Raw genomic sequence first — 16,937 nt, forward strand, 5'->3', positions numbered from 1 at the left:
ATGAATAGTTAAGATCATACATTCTATTGTTATGGTTTCAGTCTCTACAGTCCTGTCCGGGAATGTTTCCTCTGCTGGTTTTTGTCTATATAGCTGTCTACTAACTCTCTCTTGTCTTGTCTTCTCTTCTCTTGTCTTCTCTTCTTTTCTCGTTTCCCTTGCTTGTGCTGCATTAAAGAAACAAAGATTTCAGACATAGGTAAGAGTGGCTAACCCTTTTCTAACGTAAACCTTCTATCTATTCTTCACTCAGCCTTGTCTGCATCTCGACCAGATACTAGCCTTTGCAAGTGCTGCTTTGTTTCTCTCATTGATTTCACAAGAAAAGACACTCTTTTTTTGCCACTCAGCTTAAAAGTTAGACACATCAGAATCATAATCAGAAATACTTTATTGATCCCTGAGAGGTAATTGGGAAACATTTTTAGCAGAATATTGCACTGCTTCAAAGAGCCCTAACACTCCCAAACTAATTTTGTACATGTATATTCCTTATGTAGTCCGATAGTGTGATAAAGATGCAGACCTAAGCATAGTAGGGAAAAGGGTTCAGATGGGAAGTAGCACGTATCGGCGAATCAGTGACATGCAACCAGGTAGATGGTCCTCACAAAACCGTTATGCTCTCGGTTCTTCCAAGTATCTATTTTAGTTTCCTGCAGCCACCCCTGGGATTAAAACCCAGCTGAAACGAGTCTATGTTTGCAGCGCAGCCTTGTGTCTCTCCTGATTTTTCATAGAGAAACTGTACCGATGCTCATTCCCGGCAGCAACAAAAGTTGAACGTGTTTTTCACAGCCAACGTCAAAACATCGGAACACATGAAAAAAGAAAACATAGATTTTTAGCAAAAGAGCACTGAGCTTGAAAAAGTTTTTTTTTCCTAGGTTTATATCAACAGCAGAAGCTGCCAGTAGTCCTTCCCCCAAGCCCTTTTAACTTCAAAACAGGTGCTCAGTGGAAATAGTTTTTACTTTCCACTGTTGACAACTTGAGTTTCACGCTTTGATGAAATACACAGCTGTCTACTTCTCTTAACAGCTTCATTGTGCACCTGAGTGTAATTTTCAGTAGGGCAAGTTTCATTGTGCTGATGAAACGTGAGCAGATGAAAAAAAGATGAAAGAATGTTTAATGTCAGATTTTTGTTTGTCAGTTTTTGCCCCTAGCATCAACATTTCGCATCAAAACAATATTGCAACACTGACTGTCAGATATAAACTTTGTGTCTCCAGAACAGTCTTTTTCAGGAACTGAGAAGCACAAGTATATTTTCAAATGGCCAGTCATGTTTTGTGAAATTATACAGTGTGCATCCCTTGCACTTCATGGGCCATACGATTGTCAAACTTGCATAATGTGCACAAAAAAGGTGAAATGCCAAATATTCGGAGAAAATACTGAGGCCATATGAATAAGGATTACAAAAGATACCATAGATACCATGAGGGACGCTGTCTGGAAATCACCTCAGAACATCCTCCTGTGATTGACTGATTGTTTACCTTACACCTTCTAAATTGTCGAAATTGTAGACTCTGCCCATCCGGTGTTGCTTGCATGCTAAAACCAATGATAAGAATTAATGGATAATTCCAGTATTTTTCAGCTTCGGCCCTATTTTTCCACTATTTGGGGTCCAAATCAAAAAATTGAATTTGGTCCATTTGGTCCATTAATGCAGCCTGTTTTGCGGCAGCCGCAAGACAGGCTGCAGTGTAATCACATGGAGCAAGCTTCCTGTCAAATTATGTCAGCTAAAAGTGCTTTTTTTGCCACTGACAGGCTCAGGTTGTTATTATTTGTCTGACAGCATTATGGAAAGGATCCATACTGAGCTAGACATTTTTCTTTACATCTGATAACATTCTCAACAGCCTTCTTCTTTACCCGATGGTCTGCAAGGTGCAGTGTATGGAAGGAAGTTTTTGGATCCATTTACAAGCCCAGTTCTGGTTCAGGTTCACTACTTAAGGTTAATGTTCCATAGACAATAAGTGTAGTGGTGATTCTGTGGACCACACTGGCTGGACCCGATTTAATTCTTGATAAAAGATGAATCTCGGTCCCATGTATCTCTAAGACAGGCAGTAAAAGACGGGTGTTTTGCTGTCTTTTTTCATGAAAGTGAGAGAAAAAGAACAAACAGAGAAGCAAAGACAAAAAAGAGGGAAATAGGGAGAAATGGCTCTAATCTCTGCTAGTGTTAAAATAAGCCCTTGGTCTCCTTTTTTTGTCTCTCTTTTTATATCTGTCTCCCTCTGTCTTGTTCTCTCTCTCTGTGATCTTGACAAGTGTTCACGCAAAATTGAGCCTTTTCTTCCGTTGTCAGCTCAGATGAACAGCCTAGTCATTGCTTTAATAGGAGCCCCTAGCAAGGAGAGGGGGAGGAGGAAGAGGAGGGATGGGGGAGGGGATGGAAATTGAAGTTAGAGGTCTTTCTTTTTTCACTCTCCTCTTTCTTTTCTCTTTTTCCCTCCATCTCTCAATTCTGACAAGCGCCATCAAATTTAATTCATAGGTGCTTCATAGTCATGAAATACAAAAGCACATGTTGCCAAAGCAAACACAAGAATGATGAACAGAGTTATTAAGCTCCTGCGGCAGTGTGTGAAAGAAATATACATACATATAAATACATAAAATAAATACACACACACACACACACACACATATATATATATATATATATATATATACATACATACACACACACACACACACACACACACACACACATATGTATATAGTCACTGCTGATTAGATGCCGATGAAACTTAGGGAAATGATGCCTCTCACCACTGTGTAAGATTTTTTAATGTGTAAAAATATTTTTATTAAAATCTGTAGGTTTTTTTGCCAGTGATTTGGTAGCCCACTTGCATTTCACTTGTGGACCACTAGGGGGCCACAAGTTAGGAAAATGCTGCTGTAAATACTTGCGCTTGACCTTCCATTCATCCATCAATGTATAGTTGGTTGACAAGTAAAGCTCCAACATATTTAATCATTTTCACATTCTTCAGCTGCTCCATCATGGGTCAGATTCATCATGGACAGCAAATGCACAAGACTGCAAACTGAGAAAGACTGACTTTTTCACAGTGGCCATGTTGACGTTAATATCAAGGTAAACACACTGCAAAAAGTCAAAATCTTGCCAAGATTATGTATCTTATTTCAAGTAAAAATGTCTTATTTCTAGTCAAAATATCTCATTACACATTATTAAAATAAGACATGATCACCTCAGAAATTACTTGTCTTTAGACAATTTTCACTTGTTTCAAGTGAAAATTTACTTAAAACAAGTGAAAATTAGCTTGAAACAGGAAACAAATTTTGCCAATGGAACAAGCAAATTTTTACTTGTTCACTTGTGTCACAAGGAAAAATTTGCTTTTCTAAAGACAAGTTACTTCTGAGCTGATCATGTCTTATTTAAAGTGTAATGAGATATTTTGACTAGAAATAAGACATTTTGACTTGAAATAAGACAAATAATCTTGGTAAGATTTTGACTTTTTGCAGTGCAGGTATTACTAATGACATCAATTAAACTTCTGTACCATTTAGGTCTAGGGTCCTGGTGCATGCTGTCTCACCGGAAAGACTGCTACAAAGAAATGGAATGAAACCTTAAGGTCATTAGTATCACCTGTGTTTACCCTGCTGTGTCAGGTCAAAATGGCTGCTGTTAAAATGTTGTTGTTTTTTTCCTGTATGGAGAAGATTTCACGTTAGTGACTACTGACACTTAAACACTGGCAAGACATCTGAATATTTACAGAAAAATCTGCAACATTATGTATATTGGGAGGTGCTGCTCTATGTGGCCCACTCTTTCCTCCTTTCCACCCAAAAACCTTCTCCAATTCCCTTTCTTTCTGAAAATTTAGAAATTTAGCTTCCCCCATGACTGAGCTTTTTTCTCTCCCTCCATATCTCTTAAAACACTCACAGAGTGGCTCCCTACCTGGCACTGCACTGCCACCGGCTAGACAGAATGGTTGGAGCTAATTTTTTTCACTCAGGCAATTGCAGTTTTCAATTAAATTTCACTTTTAATTAAAATACAATTTCCTCTCGGGAGGACTACTTGCTCCATGAAAGTTTTTTATAGATTGAATAGTTTAACAAGAGATATATTTCAGCATTTGCTCTTCCTTTTTTTGCTATCCCTACCTTCATCCCTCCATTCCTTATTTTCTTTGCATATTTTTTCATATTCCTTTCTCTTTCATTCGGTTTTCTCGTTAGCTCCGTCATTTGTTCCCTCATTCATTCTTTCATTTTCTCCCTCTGCCCACTCCCATTGTTAATGCCTTATTTCCGTCCTTCAGTCCTCCTATCATCCCACCTTCCTTTTCTTTATTTTTCTTCCTCTGTGACTTTTGTCCGGTGCATTCGTTCATCCACTTCCTCCTCCTGCTTCATCCCTCCTTTCTTTGCCTCATTGTTTTATCGTCTCTGACTTTCGCCCTCCTCCCTGCTGTGGTCTGACTTCCTCTCCACTCATGTCTTTTAATGTGTCCTGGCATGTTCAGATGACCAAGTGGCAACCATGTGTCAAGAGTGTCCACAGGGTGTGTGTTCCTGTATCCGGATAACACACACACACACACACACACACACACATACACACTCACCTCTGAAGTCAGCTTTGTCATCAAACATATCCTCACGAGGTTTTTTTTTTTTTTTTTTTTTTTTTTAATTTTGTTCTTAATTCACAGACACACAGTCTCTCTGTCTAATTCCAGCTGTCTTAATTAACAGTCTGTGATCAGCTGCTGATTATCACCAACCACCAACACCTATGGCCAGCAGCACGAGTGTGTGTGTGTGTGTGTGTGTGTGTGCGTGCGTGCGTGTGTGTGTGTGTGCATGCATGCGTGTGTGTGTGATGAATGTTACATGACAGTGTGGCAGGCATCATTAAGACTGTGTCGCAGACAACTGATGGCCCATCGCACCCACTTAGCTTTGTTCAGGCTGACAAAATCATGCATGTAGACAGACACAGCCAGACTCTCTATCACATGCACTTGATGCCAGTAAGGAGTGTAGGAACAAACACACGTGTGGAAATAGCATCATACACTCTTACTCTGTCTGACACCAACCACTGGTCTCCACAGGCAAGAAATTTAACACCTGTTTCTTGGGTTTCACGCCAACAACCGCTGTAGAAATTCCCTTTTACGTTACTCTAGTTTGTGATGACACTGGTCCAGAATAGTACATCCACCCAAAGTAGAATCTTAACTTACAGACTAAAGGACCATACCACTGATTTTGCATGTTTAGCATAATAATTACACAATGTATATAATTCCCATTTCTGCCATGCTTTTCCTAAACTTAGCAGAATGCCGATATGATTTCTCCTCCCTTTTACCCAGCTGTTGGTTTCCATTCATTCCACTACAATATGAAAATGAACTTTCCTTACTCCAGTATTCCATCACCATAATAAAGTTCTCCACATCAGTTTTCCTAAAAGTCACAAACTGTTGTGTTTTGATGACTTAAAATTGAACCCTTGACTATCCAGTGCTGAAAGCAGAGAAATTAAAATGATATACAAATGTAACTGCGAGTTGTTAATGTTACCTATTTAATTTAATTTACAACAGAGACATTAGATGTTTTGGAGGGAAAAACGAAAAAAACCAACATATTTTAGAATCAAATTATTATTTTTTTACTGAAATATTTGCATCCAGTTCTTATCAAGTATTTGTAATAAACAATACGCAAAAAGAGGTTCTATGATAAATTGATAAATCAATGATTCATGAAAAATTATGGTAAATTCATTAAACCTAGCACCAAAAACTATCCATCAGCCATTGCTTCATGTTAGTTTTGCAAACACACTATCAAAAAAGGTTGACATGGAAAGTAGAATTTTTCCAGAAAGATGAAAAGAGCTGTGTTCTCCTCAGGAAGATAAATGGCAAACCTGTCGGCTGTATATTTGTTGCATTCCTCTCTCCTGCTTTATGTAATTCTACATTATGTATTATTTCCATGTGCCAGCATGCAGGTTCTCATTGATTGGTAGGCCATAACTCGATTGATTTTAAATAATAAATCAGAAAATAGCCTATATATCTCAGGTCATATTGACGTTAGAAAAAATAATCCGACCCTGGCAATCCTCATTTGAACAAGTGCGGCTCCACTACCTGATATGAGTCTCACATTCTGAGCATAACTACAGCATAACTAAAAGTTAAAAGGAGCACTATGTAATTTTGTGATGTTTTACTACCATCTAGCGGCTACTATCTCTGAAATCAGACTCAGTTACAAGTTGATTAGTATTTCATTTATCATAGGTAAAGGCTGTAGTTTTATACTACAACATACGTCATAGAGTACTTCATCACTGATGCCACAGATACTGACATTTTAAAAGTCACAACATCACTAAACCAATTTTGTCTTGTCTATTACCCCTTCCCTCCTTCCCTCTATCACTTATTTCTATAGCAATAATCCTGCTCACCGTTACTACCTAGCCACTGATCCGGTCACAGGACAGCTCTACGTGTCGGACACTAACTCGCGCCGAATCTACCGACCCAAGATGCTGAGCGGCGCCCGTGAGCTCATTGGTAAGCATGTATTTCTTTTCCCCAGTGTCTTGGTCATGCTTGTAGAAAAGGGTCTATGCTCCCAAATAACCAAGTTTTCTTTGAGTCACAACCAGGGAAGAGTTGTGAAAATTGTTGAGTAAAATTTTATGTATTTCTTTGGATAATTAGGAAAAAATTGGTAGGCTTGAGTTTTAGTTCATACTAATGCAGCAATAACAGAGAAGAGGTGGAGAACTGTGAAAATGTTGATGACTGTATTACTGATGGAAGATGTACAACTTTTAGAATGGCTACTACTGTAGTACTAATCCAGGGTAAATGCATAATGAGGGGTGGTTACCATAGCTACTGCTGCAGGGTAGATGAATGCTTAATGTTTGTGTGTATAGGAAACGGGGAGGTGGTGGCTGGTACAGGTGAACAGTGCCCTCCATTTGATGAAGCTCGATGTGGAGATGGAAGAAAAGCTACTGAGGCACAGCTGCTGGGACCTAAAGGTATGTGCACACACGCATGTGCACGCACACACACACACACACACGCACATACACAAAGAGATTCAGAGACAGGAGAAGACTACCCAAAGACAGCAGCAAGTTTTGTTGTTTTTTTTCTCTGAAACCACAGTAACACACACACACAAAAATACACCCACCCGCATAAACACACTTTGCCTAGTAAGCCTTACCCTCTCCAGTGCACATCTCTTTCTTGCTTCCTCTCCAGTCATTAACTCCCTCCTTCTGTCTCTCCCTCTCCCTCATTCTGTCCTCTTTTTCTAACATCTGTCTCTTAGGTTAAAGTCACTCAGCAGAGCCAGCGTCTTAAACTCCCACTGAAAGGCACTGGGATGTTGTTGTGGCCTTGGTCATATTTTAGTTGATATGGTGCATTATTGGGATTTTTTTTTCTCATTACCAAATCAGTGGTGTGACAAACTACATGCAGAAGATTGTCCGTCCAATTGGCTAAATCTGTTTTTATCATTTAAATCAGACTTAAAAGCTTTTTTAACACTGTACACTTGCCTTTTTTTTTTTTTTTTTTGGTCATACATTTATGAATTGGTTTCTGTTTTTTTATTTTGTTTTACATGATTCTATTGCTTGTACAGCATTTGCAGCGTCAAATTTCAATATATGTGTACAGCACTTTGGAACTTTTAAAAGTGCTATATAAATAAAGTTAATATCGTCATTATTAGTAGTAGTACACTGACTGAACGCTGAAATGACTGGCATAGTAATTCTGAGTAGTCTACTAAATCAAGGGTACATTGAGAATAAATTACCAAGTACTCTATACAAGTTTTTTTGGACTTACTTACTCAAATGTGAGTGTAGCACATTAAAGAAGCATTTGTCATTACAGTGGTCCCTCGTTTATCGCGGGAGTTACGTTCTAAAAATAACCCGCAATAGGCGAAATCCGCAAAGTAGTCAGCTTTATTTTTTACAATTATTCTAGATGTTTTAAGGCTGTAAAACCCCTCACTACACACTTTATACACTTTTCTCAGACAGGCATTAACATTTTCCTCACTTTTCTCTCTTGTTTAAACTCTCAAAGTTCAAACCTTCGTAGAAAATAAGTCCAGTATTATAGAATGAACGCATTCTGTACTGTACAGGAGACACGGCACGGAGGAGATTGATTGACAATGGTCTACAGTCCCTTAGCCAATCAGGACGCAGAACACAATGCGCTGTAAAAAAAAAAAAAAAAAAAAAAAAAAAAACATGCAAAATTGCACAAAAAAAATCTGTGAAACAGCGAGGCCGCGAAAGGTGAACCGCGTCATAGCGAGGGACAACTGTACAACATACAATTCCTATTCAACTTAAGCCAAACAACTACCTTCACTTGTCTCATTATCTGCAATCACAACAGCAACAACTGAAAGCCATGCTGCTTGGCTGACATGCTCTCTGTGCTCAAACATCATGAAACATGCACACTTATTTGTCAAGTTAATAGAGACATTTTTGCCTACAAATGACTGCCTGCCCATAAAACACACCATTCTAAATATTAGATAGTCAGCTAAAGCAAACATTGACATTAGCTAGCATTACACCTTGGCCTAAAAGCAAGTGTAGTGAGGGAGCTGCAAAAAAACAAAACGAAACGAAAAAAAAAAAAAAAAACACAAAAAAAAAACAAAAAACAGAACAGTCCGCTATAGTTTTAATTAGCAATAATAATAATAATAATATTTTGGTCAGTTGTGCTGCTGCTCACCCATTTGGCTGTTGCCAAATTCACAGAGGTCAGCCCTGTGGTTTGCTTATGTTTTGACTTGATGCATGGACGTGACATTTGTAGTGTAGATAGCTTCAGCTGCACTTCTTGGACACACGGAGGCAGTTAGGACCAGTGATGGGAGTAACGGCGTTACAAAGAAACGGCGTTACTAACGGCGTTACTTTTATCAGTAACGAGTAATCAAAGAAATTACTGTTTCCCCCGTTACAACGCCGTTACCGTTACTGACAATAAAATGCGCCGTTACTAGCCGTTACTTACTACTAATAATTATTATTATTTTATTATCCTATTCAAAAAAATGTGCATCTTGTGGAGGAAAAGCGGTGTGTCAATTTTCAAACCGGTCGGACTTTGCAGTTTTTCCTAACTTATCAACATGCATGGAGAATGACTGAGCACAAATTACAAAAAGCATATGTGTTCCCCGATGGCAGAGCGGATAGTATCTCTGCCTGCCATACAGAAGACTGGGGGTTCAATTCCCCACCTGGACAAGCTGTCATCACTACTTTAAACTGTAATGAATTACTTTTTCAAAGTAACGTGCACTGACAATGATAGATGGAATTTGACAGCAATGTCCACACTGCAACAGCAACGCAAAAATATGTGCATTAATAAGAGGATTTAAGAAAAGAAAAAAAGTAGTCATAAAAATTACTTTCCCCAGTAATTGAATTACTCTTCTGCAGCAGTAATTGAGTAGTAATCAAAATTACTTTTTTACAGAAGTAATTAGTAATTGTAACTTATTAGTTTTGTGAGTAATTGGTCCCAACACTGGTTAGGACAGGGTGTAAGAACAATGTGATCACCAAGCCAGTAGAACCATTTAGAACATTAGTTTTTGGCAGGCAACAGCATACTGTCAAGCAAAAACCTGTGAGTACAAATACACAGGAACCCTGTGGAAGCTAGTAGCTTACTTAGCATATTTGTTGATTAACAGGAATGTATTTTCTTGCTGAAAAATGCAGCCATACAGTGTGTATGCTTATTAAAAGTCAAGTGCTGTTGATTTTTGGCAGGCAGCTGCTTTCCTCTGCTCCTGGTACTTTGAAATTTTGTTGCTGTATGAAGTGCCTACTCTCACATCATTCTTTATTGTTTACTTTGTCTCCAGCTGCATTGTCCACATTTCACCACAGGGTAAACCCAGAATTTTCTTCTTTAATACTATTCTGTGGTACTAGCTTCATCATCCACCACTGACTGACAGCCTTGACAGACGTCAGGTGTAACTGAAGGCTGTCAAACAAAAACGGGTGGGGGGAATAAAATCAGGTTGTGTCCTGATTGTATTACGTGTGAAAGAAACCTTTAATCTCTAGCAAAACCACTTGTTTGAATTTTCTACACCCAGTGATGATAATAATAATAATAATAAAAAAAAAAACATTTGAATGAAAAATTGCAAATTTTAGTTCACCATCCCAAGTTGCATCTTACCTTTTTCAGTCTAGAGCTGCTCCACTGGCAATGAATGGGAAAACCAAGTATTAATTTCCATGTGTGCTTGTTCTCTCTTTTCTCCACAGGCATTGCAGTTGACAAGAATGGCTTGATCTACTTTGTGGATGGAACAATGATTAGAAAAGTGGATCGCAACGGAATCATCTCTACAGTGCTAGGCAGCAATGACCTGACGTCAGCAAGACCTCTGACCTGTGACACCAGCATGCACATAAGACAGGTGATACACACATTGGTGCAAAAAGTGCCCAATGATACTACTCAAGTTAAATTACACTCACCTTGCTGAGTACAGGTAAAACTATTAGGTTGTGTAGACTAGTTGCAAGGAATACGTCATGAAGAAGAGCAGAATGCTAGAGAGATGGAGGAAATGCAAGAGAGAGGTAGATGAGGAGAAAGAGTCATTGAGGAAAATTGTGTCATACTGTGTCACATACAATGTTAGGGGAATAGATAAAGGTGTGTGTGTACATGTGCATGTGTTTGAGAGAGAAAGAGAGAGACAGAGGATTAGTTGGACTTGTGTTCTTACACTTTATTTTCAGAATGGGAAAGTACATACTGGAATTGTTTGTATGCATGCATGCATGTGTGTGTGTGTGTGGCTTGAGATTGAGAGTCAGCCACTGACTGGAGAGATCCATCCATCCATCTAGACACACACACACACACACACACACACACACACACACACGAGAATAATTCCTGTTTCATCCACCATCCCTGAATTCTACATACCACAAAGAGCGCCTGTGTGCCTTTGTGTGTGTGTGTGTGTGTGTGTGTGTGTGTGCGCGCACGCATGTGCATGCTGAGGTCTTCGTTGGTGTGTTGGGGGCAGAGAAGGACAGTTCCACAGAATTAAATAAGCTGCCAGCACCAGTACTTGAGATAAAGCAAGTGTGTCTTACGATGCTGAAGTTAGCTGAACTCTGACCTTGTGTCCTCAACCACAGAAGTTAGTAAGTTAGTTGGTTGAACTCTTAAGGTCACACATGGAAACAGAGTAGACAGCTCACACTTCACGGTTCACAGCTTATTCTACATTTTTGTTTTTCTTTTGTTTCAGATATATGCTCATTTTTAACTGGAGTGTGTGTGTGTGTATATATATATATATATATATATATGTATACGTGTGTGTGTGTATATATGTGTATATATATATATATATATATATATATATATATATATATATATATATATATATATATATATATATATATATATATATATAAATATATATATAATAAATATATATATATAATTGATATAATTGATCAGCTTCCAGGAATATAACAGAAACAGACTAAAAAAACAGCTGTACTAGACCATGATATGTAGTGATGGAAAAAACATGGTATTTTATATCAGAGCCAGTGTTGAGCTCTAAAGCCCATTTTTTATCTTATATTGCTTCATTCAGGATTTAATAAATGGTAAGTAATAATTGTCATTGTACCATCTGTCATCTCTCCATCCAGGTTCGTTTAGAGTGGCCTACAGATCTAGCTATCAACCCAATGGACAACTCCATCTATGTCCTAGACAACAACGTTGTGCTGCAAATCACTGAAAACAGACAGGTAAAATCCACCACATTCACAATATCAACTATATGAATAGATAACAGTGCATGTAATAAGTAAGCATGGAGGTAATCGCTCCCTCAAATGTGTGTGATGGATAATAATATACAAGGGATAATTAATAACTTTGTGGGGTAAGTTAGAAAGAGTCGGATTTAGAAAATTAACTATCTATTTTTCAACATAGTCCCGTCCTACATTAACATAGTCAGAAGTGTAGAAGCTACTATCTCGGGTCTGCAGGAAATGTTCCACAGAAGCAGTTACATCATCTGAGTCAAAATGTTGACCATCAAGCTCCTTTTTCATCTTCATGAGGACGTAATAGTTGGAGGGTGCCAAATCAGGAGAATAGAGCAACCAGTTTGAATTCCAGGATTCTGGATTGCAGCAATGGCCACTGTGGACATGTGGGCTGGAGCATTGCCCGGGTGGAAAAACACCCCTCTTATCAACCTCCTACACCAAATCTTCTTGATTTTTTTTCCCCATTGCTCTCTCGGGAGATCAGCTTAGTTAACCCTGGTGATAGTGTGACCCTTTTCCAGGTAGTCCACCAGCAGAAGTCATTCTGCATCTAAGAAAATGGTGGCTATCATCTTGCCTGAAGACATCACCTTCTTGCTTTCCTGATAGGTGGAAAACCTGGGTGTTTCTGCTTCAACTCTTCTTTTGTCTCTGGTTGGAAGTGATGGAACCATGTCTTATCCATGGTTACAAGTCACTCAAGAAAATTCCCAGGATCTGTCTTAAAAATGGCAACATTGTCCCTTGGCTTGAGCCAAGTGTGTTACTGATCAGGTCCCAGAAGCTTCAGGACCCAGTGAACTGACACCCTTGATATTTGGAGTTTGTTGTGAATTATTGCATGGACTCGTTCCTGGGAGATATACAGCTTGGTGGCAATGTCATGCTCAGTTACTCGTCGATCTGCCTTATGTTGTTGTGAATCTTGCCAGTGGTCCCCTGTGTGGCAACAGTGACTGGCCTTGTTGAATTGGGGTCATCTTCCAGATTCTCTCTGCCTCATTTGCACTCAGCAGCCCACTTCTGTACTACGCTGTATGAAGAGGCAGTTTCCTTGTATGGACACGATGTCCTTGTGGACTTCCTTGGGTGTTAAGCCCTTGAGACCAAGGTAGTGAATGAGTGCACAATGATGACATATTCTCCATATTCTCAGGAACTACTGATGTGCAACATTTAAGTGTCTGTAACAGAACAACTCAAGTTAGTGAGTTCAGACTTTTTATGTAATCATCCAAACAAATTGAACTACACATACATTCAGAAAAACACTATAGCACATCTCCTCTTAACTTATCAATCACCCCTCGTAGTGCTACAGATCACAGACATCAGAATCTAGTGTTCCAAACAACCAAAAATGTTCATGTTTAGTGGAGGGTTGTCCAAATCAGTTCCAGGAAACTGAGTTTCTATAAGTTTATATAAAGGCCGGTGCATTTTCAGAAGGCGTACTGTACAACTTTTACTGTTGTAAAACTTTGCATAGTGATGGGGTGTCCAGTGTACATCCAGATGCATTACACTGCCATGTCTCAGAATACTGGGTTCTTGAAGGGATTACGTAACTACTCCAAGGAATATGTCAAAATGACACATGCATCTCAATGTCATGCTTTTTGTTATACAATTCAAGAATGTATATCTGGATCAACAGCAGCACAGACATGAGTAATTTGCTATTGCATATCCATTTTCACATCTTCAGGTGGTGACAGAAAGCTCAGTTGATATGTTCATGAATAGCTCAGTAAGAAGAGAAATAAATGCTGTTACTTAAACTCATGATCCAGCCAGCCATTTAGGATTCACAGAACAATCGTAATGTATGTCTGTGTTCAGGTTCGTATTGTGGCGGGCCGTCCCATGCATTGCCAGGTGCCTGGTATAGAGTACACTATGGGGAAGAGAGCGGTCCAGACGATGTTAGAAGGAGCAACAGCGATCGCCTTGTCCTACAGTGGTGTTCTCTACATTGCGGAGACTGATGAAAAGAAAATCCACCGCATTCGACAGGTGGGCTTCAGGAGACATACATTCATCTGTTGCTTAATTATTTAATATACCAGTTTGTATGGATAGCTGTCTGTAACCTCACCTCACCCCACAGTCACTTAATTTCTCTGCATGGATGATGTATCAGTGAAGTGACAACTTCACTGCTAAAAGAAATAAATGGGTGTTCCTTTTGTCTTTCATATATACTGTATACTATATCAACTCATAAATACTGTTGACACATAGATTAAAATATATATATATATTTGAGAAGATATCAGTCATTCAAAAGATACATTGTCCATAGTGTAAGGGGTTCTAAAATGTTTTCATGTCAAAGAACCTGAAATAGACACACATTAGACTAGTGGTTTTCAAATGGTCTTGCCTCAGGGTCCACATTCATCCTTAATCATGTGAAGGCCCAGACATAGGCTAATTTAAGAACCATTCAAAATGATTGAGAAAAATGGGAAGTGCAGTAATCCAATGCTTCATCACCATTAATCCTTTGAAAGTTAATTGAAATTCTCTTCATTAATTTATTTATGTATTTATTTTCAAAAAGATATTGTTTCTCTGATGATTCTCTGATGATACTGTAATGATACTCAGAAGATGAGGTTTTTTTTTGTTTTGTTTTGTTTTGTTTTGGGTCGTTTGGCTGTCCTATGCACAACAACCATACACAGTCCAATACGGCTTATTTATTTATTTATTTATGTATATATTTATTTATGTATGTATATTTTGCAATTTTGTTGCCAAAGTAGCATTTTTAATATGACATTGTTTTATTGCTTTACTTATACTTTTTCTTACTTTAAAAAGGTATTTAAATTTTGTTATTTTTATTTTTTAAATATATTTTTAACATGTTTTTTAGACTCAGGACTGTTGTCGGAAATGGTAGTTAAAAATAAACAATTATGATATCTGTGGTTCAAAATATTTATTTATTTATTTATTTATGAAGTGGACCCACATGGCCATGGCCCACTCAAAATCAACATGTGGTCCACATTTGGACCATGATCCACCAGTTGAAAACCACTGCACTAGACCATACAGATCATACAGTCCTCCATTTGATCAGAATTTATCACAGGGACGTATACCAGAGGAATTAATTGGCACTTAATTATTGAACTGAGGAGGCACAAGTGTTGAAACCTATACAAAAGTCATTCTTACAGATCCTCTAAATGGGTTGATGTGTAGTAAATCAAATCACACTTAATTAAACCATTCTTCATTATGTTTAAGACCCCTTACAACTCCTGAAGGACCCGAGTGTATAATATGACAGAATATAATTGTCACTGGTATTGGTACTAAAGGGCATCATCATTCTTTACATATTAAATGGGATACAATATGGCCACAATACTGTCTGTAGCTCATCCAGCAGCTATCCATTTCACACTATTTGCCTCTACCTCTGACTCACAAAAAGGTGATTTTATTAATCCTAAAACCAGAAGTCGTGAGCGTGACAATTTAATTGCATTACTTTTTTGTGGGACTAACTTTTCTCCTAGTTTTGCAACTTCCATGCACTATGTTAATTTAATATAGTGTAGTTTCAGTTTAATACAGACTTCATCCTGCAGGCTGAAACCATTCTGATGATTTTACAATTACCATACAGTAACACTACCTCTTGGCTAAAGAGTATTGTTTTACAAGGGACAGATTGGAATTGTATTGTAAATAGTTGGTGGATGCCAAACAAAACAGCTTTTTCCCTCATACAGTAAATAGAATGTGCATTTAAATGTTGAATTAGTTATATCAGTGCACTGAAAGAAAATCTTTTGCAACTTATGTCATGTTTTGTTTGCAAACTAATAATAAACTGCTTTTAGCAGTTTGAATCTGTGACTTTTTTGACCATGATAATGCTGTGTATGGTGACATACTTAAAGAGTTTGATTTGTATTGATTGATTGTCAGCACAATATCAGCACTTGTATTCAGTCTTTTGCTGTCAGTTCTATCTAACAAGTGGAGGAGACTGTCCCTTTGTGCCCCCTATTCATTCTTATGCTGGTATCAAATATGATCTGTCTGGCTATTGAAGGCTGGTCCTGTTTTTTTTTTGTCAACAGTCAGGTTGTATTCGCCTTACAATATTTTCATCAGTTTTTGTCTCTCTTCCTCTTTCTCTCTCTGTCTTTGGTTATTACCCTGATAGGTGTCAACAGATGGGGAAATCACCCATTTAGCCGGAGCGCTGTCTGACTGTGACTGCAAGGTACCACAACTGAACACTTAAGTACTTTGGACTTCCAATGCCTCATATAGAAAAGTGTCATTTCCAGACATAGCATAGAATACAATATAATACAATACAACACAATACAAGAGTGCTCAATCTTGGTACTCAAGACCCAGAGTGCTACTAGTTTTCTATCCTACTAGCTTGTTAAAATTGAAATCACCTTGAAATCACCCAGCCTGAGATGATCATGCATTTTCTTCCCTCTTTTCCTCTCTCTTCCTAAATATGATAAGCTAAATTGTCCATTAATGTTACTCTCACTTGTCAACCTTCTGTCATCTTTTTGTCATCCTCTTGCTGCCACCCTGCGGCCTGTAGAACGATGCCAACTGTGACTGCTACCAAACAGGAGATGGCTATGCCAAAGACGCCAGGCTCAACTGTCCCTCTTCTTTGGTTGTGTCTCCGGATGGGACGCTGTATGTGGCTGATCTGGGAAACATCAGGATACGAGCTGTGCGACGAAACCAACCACCCACTGGTATGTATATACATGTATGCAGGAACACACATACACATAAGCTGTGCCTACAGATGCCTCGAATAAAATCTGGCCGATACTGGTTGTTGAAGACCAATGTAGAAACTGCCAGTTTTGACATTAAAACCAATATTTTATGACAATTCTCAAAGTCCCCCCGGGACATATTCTCTTGTTAACTGGGAGAAGCATCTGCAATAACATGT

General features: G+C 38.4%; 1 protein-coding gene across 1 annotated transcript in view; it reads left to right on the forward strand.

Moving 5' to 3' along the window:
- The window catches only part of tenm3 (teneurin transmembrane protein 3), a 339,790-nt gene that overhangs the window by 271,085 nt on the left and 51,768 nt on the right, over positions 1-16,937 (forward strand). Inside the window, exons 26-32 of the mRNA XM_030056695.1 lie at positions 6,502-6,626; positions 6,998-7,105; positions 10,415-10,569; positions 11,837-11,938; positions 13,811-13,984; positions 16,164-16,223; positions 16,569-16,731. Coding sequence (XP_029912555.1) covers positions 6,502-6,626; positions 6,998-7,105; positions 10,415-10,569; positions 11,837-11,938; positions 13,811-13,984; positions 16,164-16,223; positions 16,569-16,731 — 887 coding nt within the window. The remainder of the gene's footprint in view (positions 1-6,501; positions 6,627-6,997; positions 7,106-10,414; positions 10,570-11,836; positions 11,939-13,810; positions 13,985-16,163; positions 16,224-16,568; positions 16,732-16,937) is intronic.

Source organism: Myripristis murdjan, chromosome 1 (assembly GCF_902150065.1).
Source record: "Myripristis murdjan chromosome 1, fMyrMur1.1, whole genome shotgun sequence".
In the NCBI taxonomy this organism is placed as follows: Eukaryota; Metazoa; Chordata; class Actinopteri; order Holocentriformes; family Holocentridae; genus Myripristis; species Myripristis murdjan.